This window comes from Anser anser (assembly GCF_964211835.1).
Source record: "Anser anser genome assembly, chromosome: 3".
NCBI lineage: Eukaryota > Metazoa > Chordata > Aves > Anseriformes > Anatidae > Anser > Anser anser.
Window position 1 is genome coordinate 70,541,921 of NC_139722.1, and position 12,614 is coordinate 70,554,534.

Consider the following 12,614-nt stretch of genomic DNA (forward strand, 5'->3'; position numbering starts at 1 on the left):
GCTGTTGAGTCATCTCTTGCCTACTCTTCTTTTTAAAAAGAAAAAAGACTTTCTGGTCTGAGGAAACTGTTGATCTTATGCATCAAGTTTTCCAGGTTGCTGGCAACTCCACCTCAGCACTCCCATCTGCCTTCATAAATTAGTCCACAGTGGCACTGGAACAGAGAACCACCAATCTTTTAAAGCATCGAATAACCTACCTTCTGGGAATTGCTGCATGCACTCCATTTCCACTGAAATACAGGGAAATGCTACCTTGTAGGGCAAAGCCCTCGGTAAGAGGAGGGAAAAAGCCACCCAGATATCTGTCAGCATTGTGTCCCCAGTGATTCAGTAAGCCCCAATTCCAGATTAGGTATTTACCATCACACCTCTGGTGGCACATGGCAGCTCTGCTACTTCTGGGAGAAAGTACGTCATATTTGCAGTGGCACAATCACCTGAGTGACTCAGTTTTGGCTGAATGCACAGGTGCAGTTTATCATAATCATCCTGCATAAGAAAGAAAATCAGCACTATGACACCACTTCCCTCCTAAGAGCAGAAGGCAACTAAACTCAGTACAGTTGCATTTCCACAGCCAAAACCAGATTGTGTAACAGATGAGTCTGCTAAAGCTTTGGTATTGCTTGAAAACAGACCAGCCACTTAGGGGGCTCAGAGAGAATCCAGCTTTTGCCTTGTAACCCAAAAGGCCAAACCTTTGACTTTTTTCTGGCCACTGAACAACCAGCTGCACAGCACTCAAATACCCGCCCCTGACAACAGCCTCACAGGGCAATCCAGGAAAATGAGGACATGGCCGCTAAAATTTACTTGCACAGCTTCAACTCTGGGCCCTAGGCAGGGGTTTTGAGATGGTCACCTCTCTGTTATAAGTATCCTCTTTAGAGTTAGACCTGAGACAAACAGGAGAAAATCAGCAACTTGCAAACTGTAAATTCTTAGGGCCTGAACCACTCCATGTGGTAAATTCAAAGACACCTTAAGACTCAGCTTAAGACACTTTAAGCATCAGATCAGACCTACAAAGGATTGCCAAATTAGTCCTATGAGTGTGTACTTGGGAGCTGCAAAGATCCACCACCTGAGAACCAGCCGGTGGTCTGCTTCAACACTCTATTCCAATGAAGCAAGCCCTATAAACTGTGCCACTTAACAAACAATTAGATCAACTAGTTCTGTTAATGTGAACATTATTCTTGCCCCATTCACTACTAATCAACATATGCGTTAATTGCTTTTAAAAAGTTTTCTTTTCTGGCTTTATGGTGGGTGCTGTACACAGTGCTTGAATGCCAATTTTTGTACCCATCACAGCTCTACCTAAACTCAAATCCAACTTTGTCTATGCCCCCCCCATCCAAAAAAGTGTTGCGATTTGAGACCAACCACAAGGAATAAGATCAGTTTTTAAAGCACAGCGCGTTCAGCTATGAGTAATGTTCTCCTGTGAAGAGTCCATTCTAACTAATCCTGCAGCGTATGGTCAATCCAACAATGAAGACAGGACATCTGGAACTGCTCTGAGCAAACTCATCTGTCAAACCAGCCAAAGCTCCTCCTATAGCAGTCTTCTGAGACAGCAAAATGCCTGTTGGTTAAAAGCTTCTGCATAAATGTACCATATTAAGGACTTTTATTGTTATGGACATTGTTATTCATTATGGACCTCCCCTATGTACAACATTATCTTCAGCCTTCAATTCCAGTAATGATCCTGGTAATTCTGTACCAAACAAAAGGTCTGTGGATGAGGAAAGGGATATTCAATGGAATGGCCATGCATTAAAAAATATTATCATTTTGGGAGAAAAGAAAAACTGATGCTATTTGAAAATTCCATGCATGTCCAGGTCACTGAAACAAATATAAATGACACAAATGAATGGCAAGGCAAGACATAGTGACCGATTCCACTGAATACATAGGCATTGCAATTTCCCTGAGGTTGCAGCAAACAAACATTAAGTGTTTCTAGGAAGAAGGAGTGGCATTAGCTCAAGTTTGCCGGCTTTCTGTGGTTTCAGGAAGAAGTGCGTTGAAAAAGCTAGTAAGAGCAGTGCGTCTCCACCTTTCATCTCATTGTAATGAGGCTGGAGAAGCAGTTAACTGAGGAGTTCCTCAACAACAACACCAAAATGCTATCCATTTCTTCTCTGACTGTATCTCTGTGAATACACAAAAGTCAGCCCAGATGGTTTTCATAAAGAAATTACTATAGTAAGACCACTTTCTAGAAGAACTGAAAAGCTTGTTTCTGACATCAGTATTTACAAAGACAGCTTTAGAAAGCATTTTTAACTATGTAGCATCTCTAGCCCAAACGAATATGCTCTTTTGCCTGAGATACCACCTACTGCTCAACCCTCAGAAGGACAAAAAAGCTTTCTCTTATCTTTGTAATATCATTATGGGAAAACAATGTCTTCTGAGTACAATGTTTATGAAAACAAACAGTATCATGTCAGCGGCAGGGCAAGCAGTAAATGCAGAAGAAATAGCGAAGCAGCCGAGAAAGAATATTCGTGCTACTGAGAAGGAAAAAAATCCCTTAATTTTGCATCCATAGAGCAAAAAGTGGACCACAAAGATACGGTCAGCTCCCACATGTTATTCAGGGAGACCATGTCTGTGGGCTCTTATATTAAGAATAACTCACACCTGTGGAAATGAAGCAGAGGCCTCTCAAAATAAAACCTGTAATTCAAGAAGAAAAGCTGTTTTTACTGTATTGTTCACTGGGATATCTTGCTAAATGTTATCAGTGTACTGCTGTTTCCACCCACTGAGGGAGAGAACATGCCTATATTTTCTACAAGACAAGAGACTAACTGGTTCAGCTTTGGAGATCTGGCTGGCCCCAAAGGCAAGTTCCCAGGAAACTCAGCATCATGGTGAAGGGAATGGTCAAAACTGGGTCATATAGTCAGGAAGAGACTTTGGGTCTCTGGAGTGCTCAAATCACTTAATTTCCCATTGTACAGCACCATTTCTTTTTTTGGCCACCCCTTGTTCCTTTTCCACAATGCTCTGAGGGAAGCTAACACCTTCACCTCATGCAAGAAAGGAGGAGCAGTGGCCAGGGACAGAGCAGAAGGGGCACTTTTGGTGGTGGTGAGCAGCAAGCAGGAGGGCAGTGTCTAGATAACGTAAAACTCCCTGTCTTTCTGCAGCTGTGTGTGTTGACAGAGACTACAGAGCTGGATGGGCAACCTGGTGAGATGTAAACTGAGTTGTGAAGGGCCAAGATGAGGCAATGACAGAGGGCAGGAGAGAAACGGAGCACAGTTGACTAAGCATACTCTAATCCTTTGGAAATCTTGTATATCTCTCAGTGTGCCTTTAAGAGAATGCTGACTTCCAAAGCATCATAAAAAACATTTTTATACTGTCTCAAAGCTTTTCATCAGTCATCTCGATTTCTGCTCTAAGGGAATTTAAAAAAAAAAAAACACAGCATTTTGTCATATTTGCTCTTTCTCATCGAGTTACTCTGTGCACATAAAAACTGCAGAATCAACAAAACTCTTCTCTGATGGAATTACATCAAGCTCCTCATGGCTTACTCTTCCCGTATAGCTGAATTCCAGTGCTTAAGAGTTTATAATGGCAATGAAAGCAGGAGAAGCGCTGAGTTTTAGTTAAAAGTATAAAGCAGAAACAGTGTTGACTGCAACCTCACAGAAACTGGAAGACCACCTTCATGACAACTCTTTGACTCACAGACTTTTGGTGGATTCTCAAGAGAACCCTTTTAGTACAGCGATCCACTGTGGCAGCCCACTTCCTCTTGGCTTCCTCATCCTCCTCTAGCAGGCATCTCCTCAGGTCCTGCTTGTCGGCCTTGCTCAGGGTCCTGTCAGTAACGGGACGCACCAGCTGTGAGAGGTTGAGGTGACTGTACAGGCTTTTCTCCACCACATAGGTAATATTGAATTCGCTGACAGAAGTGCGCCCTCGTAGCCTTCTGTTTGGGAAGCCACAACCTCCACCCCCTTTCGCTTTGTGCCGCAGTAATTGTAGGTCGCAAGTTGTGGGGGATGCTCCTTTCCTAGCAGGGCGCTGGCAAAGAAAAGCTCTGGAACAGGAATAGTTAGTATCCATTTTCTTCAATCGGATCTGCTTCCTTACACTCTGAATCTCCTCCAGGGACACCAGAAGATGGTGCTTGTGCCTGTTGCTGTCATAAAAGCAAATGCTTTCTGTACTTACCCCATGGCTCAGCGAGCCGAGGCTCTTCTTCATTTCCCCATCTGTCAAGGAGCGGCAAACTTTCTGGGTCTTCTCCTCTTCTGGGTAAGAGAAAAATGTCCCAAGTTTCTTGGGAGGCTTGATAAGGCCACGGCTATCAGTTTTGCTGAAGGTCTTCACCAGCTTCCGGTTGGCTCCCCACGTATCAAGACTGCTAGATGAGGGAGAAGTAGTAAGTGAGTCCGAGTCATCCTCTGGCTGCTTCTCACAGGAGCCATCGAAGTAGAATTGCTTCTTGTGAACTCCAGAGTAAAGTGCCGATCTGTCATCCAGTATAGGCGAGTTGTCAAGTGAGTGCTCTTCCACACCTGCAGGGGGACGAAAGCAGGACAACGGATGTCATTGTTCATAACTCTCTAAGACGTTCCCCTGTAAAATTTTATTTAATTATCAACAATCATCCACTTAAAATGGAAGCAAAACTCTTCCTGATTCAAGAAGCCCAGAAGGTATTTGCAGCTGGATAAATCTGAATCAGCAACTTCCATTTGCGAAGTGAGAGTTTTGGGATGAGATAACAATAAATAGACTATAACAGCATGTAAATAAAACAACTGCTATTTTAAGTTTCTCTCTTTCATCCGCTGCTAAATAAGACCACAGATGCTCTCACTTAGAAATCCTTGAAAAGCTGGAACTGGGATCTGTTTCTCATGTTCTCCTTCTGATGCTTGCTACGATGGCCTACTAAAGCTCTGCTCTAATGAAATCACAGTAAGTCGGAAGCATACCCAGGTATTAAAAACCAAACCAAACCAAACCACATGCATCTCTCATTTGGGTCCAGTTTTCAAACACCCAATGCTTCTGCAGTAGAAAACAGTATTTGTCCCAGAAAGTTACAGAGTTAAGCTCAGGGCTGAAATGAAAAGATCTGGGATTTCCACAGGGGAAAAGGAACCAATTTTAATGATACAGAATTCACTTAACAAACAGATGCAAAGTAAAAAAAGCCAAAGTAGGTCAGATTGTGGTTGTGCCAATTTCAACACTGTCCTGTTAATGACAGAAACACATTGTTTTCAGCAAATACATATTTCACAGAAAGGGAAGAAAACTTTTTGAAACACAAGTGGATATGGGAAAGTAGCCAGGTCTCCTTTCTGGAATGGAGTGAAGGGAGAAGAGTACCTGGAACTGCGACTCCTTTTCACATTTATCATTCAAGAAACATTTTTGTCTAGTGTTTTCTACTGAGCAAAATATAAGCTCAGATATTATTAGATGTAGTAACAAGGAAAGAATCAAATGAGAATACACATCTTGCTCAGTCCTGCTTGACAAATTTCATGGCAGTCACGGGTATATATCAGAAACATCATTACCAAAATACCTATGATTTACTAAAGTCATTTATTCACTAACGAGGGAAAAAATCAAGACAAAAAAAATTAGTTGCCTTGTACAGGCTTCCTGTCTCATCTTCAGTCACTCAGCTGGCAAAACATATTTGACACTTATTTGCTGAAACCTAAGACACTGTTTTACCAAAATAAAACTCACTGTGACAGTGAAGGGATAGCAGATCGCATCTGACACAACTTTCACCGCTGAGAACTTTTTTGGGGTAGGTCTGTAGATTGGAGCCTCATTTTAACTCCACTTTCACTGGACTGTCCAGCTTGCTCTTTTTCTCCCCTAATTCTCAGTTTGAACAGAAAATTGACTTTCTCCTGGGACTGAATATGTGCTGATAAACAATTTTAGTCCACTGAGTAAATATGTTTTCAAACAGCTTGTAAAATATGCATTGTGTGTCAACATTGTAACAGATGTTATTTGGAGTCAGTCCATGACACAAAGCCATAATGACACAGATGTAGATTTAAATGTTTTTAAATGCTATATAAGAGCGGTGCCCAAGAATCAGAACCTTCACTTAGTCAGCTCACTGAGAGAAGACTAACACAATACACACGGATTCAGATATTGGCACATTCTCGTGACTGTCAAATTTATATTTAGTGCAACAAAAGACTCACTAGCAGAAATGTGGGAGAAGGATCTGGGGGTAAGGTACTTTAAAAACAATGGTAATGTGTAAGGAAATTTGGAAAAGCTTTTCTTCTTTGTAAAGAAATTCCTGAGGAGGGTTATGAGGAATCTTTCTTCTGGGGAATTTCATGTTGGTTTTCAAACTGAGCCTACTGTCATACTTTAACAAAGGCTGTTGAACACCAGTGAATTTACTGAAGTTATGCTGATGCTACTGTATCAAATACATCTCTCACTCAGTCCAGCTCTCAAAATCCTAGCCATCTAGGATTTCACATGACTTCACATTTATATACTGGTTAAATAATAGCAGCAAACACCTCAAGAACCGATTTAGTCAACTGCAGGTGACTTGGAAGGGCAGATGGCAATCCCCAAATCTGACCAAAATATCTTTTGTGATCTTGCAGAGTCCTCTGACATATTCAAACAGGAATACCTGGACAGCATTTATGAAGCACTTCTAGTTTGCCCTATGAAAATTTGGGTATGGGGAGACCTTGCTGATGGATATCAACTCCTAATGTGTAATTGATGCCTTAAGGCACCTTCTACTTATGTAGAAGTAATCCATCTTGTTATTTAACAACGTTATTTTTTTGCTACAGAATTCACCAAGAGCCAATCTACAAAGAAACTCCACTGTCCTGAATGAAGCACAAACTCTGAATTACAGATGAATTACTCAGAAAAGCCTAGCATTAAAACAGAGAAGATGGGCAGGAGATGGAGAAACAAGGAAGCAGGGCAAGATTTTTTGGAGTTCATTCAATGAGTTGGGGAGCAGGGGTGGAAAAACTCAGTGGAAAAAAACCTGGAAGGAACTGAGACACGTAAGTGAAAGACCGAGGGAGAAAATAAAAAAGGAAATGAAATAGAATTGCAAGTGAAGCACTGCGAGAGAAGGAATTAAGAACAAAACAGTTAACATGCTGAAGAGACAGCCTGGTCAAACTGTAGGAAGGCGCCTGCATGCCCTTGGGCTGCCTGGTCCTGCAGCTGCTCCTACCCCTGCAGTCTTTTCCCAGACCCCCAGGGGGTAGGAAAAGCATCTCTGGCGTTCTTCCCTCAGAGCAGGGGAAAACCAGCCCTGTTTTGTTTGCTCCTTCCCATAAAACATGTTTTTACTTCCAAGATAACCCACCTTCATGCTCTCTTTGTCTCCCCTGTGAGGTGAATAAACCTTTTCAGACCAAGATAGCTGCCCAGAACTCTAGGCTGGCTGAGCCTTTCACTCCAGTTAGTTACATGACCATTGTGCATGGGAGAGGCAGGCTCGACCATAAATCTGCCAACAGCTTCCTGCCACATACCCAAGAAGATGCACGTGTTCTCCTTAAATACACTCAGAAGGATCCATAATATGGTTCAGCTCACTGCAAAGCTGAAGGGAATCACAGTGTCTGATCCTGGGAAGGCCACTGACAGAGAGAAGTAGCCGCAGTTCCAGTAAGGACTCAAGCAGGGCTTCACAGAGAGGCTACTGAGGCTCAGGCTTCTTTAGGCTGCGTGCTCACACACGGATACAGGTCATCCAGAGTTAATTTTGCAGCATGGCATTCCCAGGGGCTGAACTGCTTCCCGTTTCCCCACCCTCCTAGTCCTCCTCCATTCTCTCTCCCACTCCCCCTCTCTCTTGGCAGCGTGGCTCATTCAGGAGTCAAACTGCAAGCAGGCTCCCCCTGAACGAGGAGGTAATATTACATGAGGCAGCAGCTATCCCACAAGAATGTCTGATGGAGTTTCTGTACTTTTGCCACAGGATGAGGCCATGTAGAGCAACTGCTCTACCCATCGGCTGCTCCCCTCCCAAAACTAGTTAATAGCCTCACCTGTGCGCCCTCCCCAGCTGTCTCCCAGGCCTGAGAGGAGGGAGCAAAACTGCTCTGCTCACCTCCTTGCAGTGCCTGGGGGGCAGCCGGCTGGAGTCACTCCCAGTCTCATTCCCTCCAGTGCGGGGCACAAAACATAAACCGAGTTCTAATCTCTTAATGAAGGGCTCTCCAGCACCGCTCTGGGAACGCCTGGAGATCAGCAGTAACCACATCCTAGACTGTCACTTTCCTCCTTCTACAGACTCAAAATGTAATTACTTGGGTAATGCATGCACCGTAGACAAGGCAGCCTTTCCCACTGCCCCCTAAGAACACTTCCCACCCCCGCCCCTTTTCTGTCCCCTCTCAACAGAAAAATGCATTAACACATACACTCCAACCATATGCGCACCGATTTTACCTTCTGTGCTGGGTTTTTTCATTTCTTCCACTCTTATGAGTTTCTTCCTGACTCTGCGAGTAGAATTTACCAGCTTGTGCAACCTCTTAAACTTCACCGACTCCTCTGTTTCATCATCGGACTGTTCTCTTGACTGGCAAAGAAACAAAGGGAATATTAATAAAGTAGTCGTTCCACGGCTTGCTCCTTCGAGTCAAGTTAACCCAGTTCATCTGCTGCGCTGTGTCAATGCAGCTCTGTAACTGGTATTACATTTTCAGCCCAGGTCAGAGAGAAACATTTAAATTAGCGAGGGTTTTCTTTTTTTCTTTTTCTTTTTCTGAAAGCGTGACATACCATTTTGATTTCTAAATCTGTGCAACGTAAGATCCTAGGCATTGAAATGCATTCCTGCCCTTGTCTTTCTTCCCATGCATTGTGTAATAACTACTTCCACGTCCTCGCTCAGTGCGTTTCAGGCAGGGCTCTTTCCCAGGGCTCTTCTTACCATACCAGTTATGCTCCTGTGGTTTGGGTCAGTCACTGGTCTGTCTGGCATCTCAGAACTTGCTGTTTAAACCTGGTTATAAACAGCTTCTCCAAACCGAAACTCTGTCATTGACGACTTCTCTTTTTTTTCCCCTCAGTCTTCCCAGAAAATCAAAAACAGCAGCACAAGAAAGGGACGGGAAGGAAAAGGAAGGAGGAGACCTCATCTGCCTTGCTCAGAAACTGCCACAGCTACAAAATACTCCTTTCCTCCTCCCTGCTCCCTACACTCCTCCTGAAGGCTCTCGAGGCTGGAATTAAGATGGACACAGCATTCCTCCAACACTGACCAAGGGAAAACTCTGACCTTTTCAGATATACAGTGCAGTCCATATTCCCCAGCATCCCGTTTCGTTTTGCATCTGATCCAGTATGCTCAGTTCCAGCTGTTTTCCCTCAAGTATCAAACATTACAGAGACAAAAAAAAATTCTCCCTCTCCAGCAGCAGTGACACAACAAGCTGAAACAATCCATTCCTTGTGAACGAGAAGACGACTTCGATTTTCGAGCCAGATCCAGCGCTCGATGTGCTACTTCCTCTGTTTTAATCAGTTCAGAATGCGAGAGGCGGCGGGGGGAAGGGGAGAGGAGGCCGGCAGGACGCTCCAGCCCGGCCAGGACAGCCCTGGCACTGTGCGCTGCACATTCCTGCGCGCCGCGCGGGCTCCAGCTGGAGCGCGGTACAGATTGTATACCTTACTTTGTTTTCGCCCGTGGTCCCAGCCAATTCCCTGCATTCGTAATGGTCGGCTCTAAAACCTTAATGCGACTTCCTGTCGGTGAAGCTATCTGGGGTTCCACAGCGCTCCCATGCTTTTTCTCCTTCTCCCGAATTAAACTTGGAAAAAAGAAAAATCCCAAACAGACGCGAGCCAAAAAAAGGGAAGCAAAAAAGTAAAAATTCACCCTCTCCCCTTCCCCAATAAAAATGCTCTCTTTGCTTATCCAGGGACCGAATAAAAGACAGCCCAAGTATAAAAACGCTTTCTGCTTTTCAAAGGTACTTAAATATCAGGATGTGGTAGCAGCATTAGATGCCACGGGACAGGACACCAATTAGCAGCTGTATATGCACGAGTACGTTTTCAAAGGCACAAATAGCGCCTGAAGGAATCAGCGCAGCTTTGAAAGTCTACCTTGTAGGAACACATTTCACAGAGCCAGCAGAACCGTGCCAGAGCAAACGCCAGCCACTTTCTGCGAGGGCACTGCCAATTACCGATACCCCACAAACTTCCTGATATTCCGAAACAAGACGGAATACCGAATGGACCACATATGGCAGAAGGAATTACCATGCTGCCATCCAAGAGCCGCAGGAATGCATTCATTATGGGTACAGACTGGAGAGGTAATTAATAATCTTCCTTCAGGAGAAATAAGGCAGTAGAGAGGGGTAACAGCCTTGTTTATATCAAGATAAATTAAGCAGCAAGAAGAGCATTAATTCACAGATTCCGGCTGGGACAACTTAGTGACATGTCAAACAACAAGATATACCTCAGACATATTTAGATAAGATGAAGAATGGATTATTGACTGTAATCAGGAACTTCAGTCAAGACTTCTTAGGCCACTAAGCACATCTTGGCAAGCAACCATCATGCATGCTCTGCACTCCAGATACATTTATTTTAAATGCAATTACTCTAAGCAATTGCTTTCCTTCATTACTTTGCATCCATCCTTGGTATGCAAGGCTCCTGTTTATAGAACCGTGAGCTCTGTATGATTTGGGGAATAGCTCACACCCGGTCCTCCCTCCCAGGATGTCACTGACGAATACGAAAGTTGCGTTGAGAATCAACTGGCCTGACTTCTGCACTACCGGTGTCCAAGAAAGACCTGTCCCCTCAGTGTCCTCCACAAAGATTCCGCAGCAATAACAAAAGCTTTTACAATGTCTGACATTTGCATTCACTACTACCGCAGCGAAAGCAAGTGCCGAAATAGCCTCCATACAAGGTACTGACATCAAACCCGAGTGGGTGGTACGGTGGATCCCTACCACACTTCAAAATACATGAAGTACCGTCCTAATAAAAGGCTAGCTGGTATTTCCTGCCATTTCAGGACTCTTGGTACCCTTTGTTCCAGCAGCCAGGATCCTTTATGTGCAGTGACAGACACTTCCTAGCCCTGATGCTCGGCTGGGAGAGCCGAGAACAGCCTGTATTTAACAACAGGAACCGCCGGATAATAGCCTGACTAAAAACTAAGTCAGAGCTTCTCTCCAACAGTCTATTTCCTACCACATTGGGTCGCAAGTGGCATGGAAAATCTTTTGTAAAGGAAAAGGACGGCTAATAAGGTTACACAGAAAGGCCTAAAAACATCTGTGACTACGCCAGTGGTGCTGATCAGGAAACTTTTTTGTCAAATAATGCTGATTGCTTGAAAATGAAACTGTTTTGAAAGAGGATCACTTTTGTTTCATTTCCTGATTTCCAAATGATTTAAAAAACAACAACAACAAAAAAACAAACACCTTGAAATTATCAAAAGACTCCATTTTGGCACACGGAAAACAGAGCTTAATTTTCCAGTTCAAGCAGTGTTTTCTTTTGCAGCTAATATTAAACAGAAAACAGAAATGTAAAGCATCCAGGCCTAAATGACATATTTGGAAATTATCAAACTTTGACGTTTTGACTCATACGGCCCATTTTTCCTCTCCGGGTTTCAAGACGACAGAATGGCCTTTTTTGGTTGCGGCTCCTGACTTCGGATGGGAAAATCAGCCTGATCCCACTGACCCGTGGCGGGCCGGGCACGAGGTCTCTGGGGCAGCAATGTCCTAGCAGGGGGCTGCAGCGCTGCCGGCCCTCATGCCCCCTCTCTCTTTCTCCGTCCTTTCGTGTGTTTCAGCACTCTGTGGCACTACAGAAGGGCAGAAACACATCGAGAAGGGGACAACGTGCCTGCCAATGGCCAGGCAGGGGCCAGGCCGGGCGCGCGGGGCTGGTGGAACAGCCGGGCCCCTCCGCCGCCCCGCGGCCGTGGGCACAGGCCTCTCCGCGTGCTCCAAGGGGAAAACAAATGGATTTGCAGTACTGTAAATAGGAACAACTGAACTTCCATCTCCTCCGCTCCAAATTTTTCCATCCAAAGGCCCATATGGCTCAACTTTTAATTATTTTGGCTAATGCTGTATGTAGTAATTCTGTGGTGAATGCTTAAGTGTTTCATTTCTGGTTTCCACAGCAACATTACATCAGATTGCAGACAGCTGGCTCCACAGTCCTAAACCATAACAAATTGGCCAAGCCAACGCACAAAAATCGCGCTCGCTTTAAAGAGATAGCGCTGCCGGGGAGCCAGCGCGGCCGGCGGGGCCCCTTGGCGGGGCCGGCCGGGCGGAGTCGCCTTCCCGCTCGCCTTGGAGCAAGTGCGGCCCCGACACATCTGCGCTGCTCTCACAGCGCGCGAGGCCGCCAGCTTGGAGAGCTCTGCTGCACGAGCGCGTGCGGGGCCACGGGGAAACGGGGACTAAATTAACAGCATCTGTAAGTACCCAGGGCTGCACGCGGAGGACAGCAGCCACCACGTACCGCATGGCTGGGAAACGGCGGAGAGGCCAAGGCCCAGCCCCGCCACACAG

At 44.9% G+C, this 12,614-nt stretch overlaps 1 protein-coding gene across 15 annotated transcripts in view; it reads right to left on the reverse strand.

Annotated features, from left to right (window-relative positions):
* Positions 1-12,614, reverse strand: part of SASH1 (SAM and SH3 domain containing 1) — a gene marked incomplete at its 5' end in the record, with an annotated part of 511,807 nt that overhangs the window by 24,839 nt on the left and 474,354 nt on the right. For 13 of the 15 annotated variants that reach the window (XM_083830239.1, XM_083830238.1, XM_083830231.1 and 10 more), the window contains 3 exons: positions 364-492; positions 4,216-4,562; positions 8,485-8,617. In XM_083830239.1, the coding sequence (XP_083686365.1) occupies positions 364-492; positions 4,216-4,562; positions 8,485-8,617 (609 nt within the window). The remainder of the gene's footprint in view (positions 1-363; positions 493-4,215; positions 4,563-8,484; positions 8,618-12,614) is intronic. The other 2 variants (XM_083830240.1, XM_083830236.1) reach the window with 1 other exon arrangement.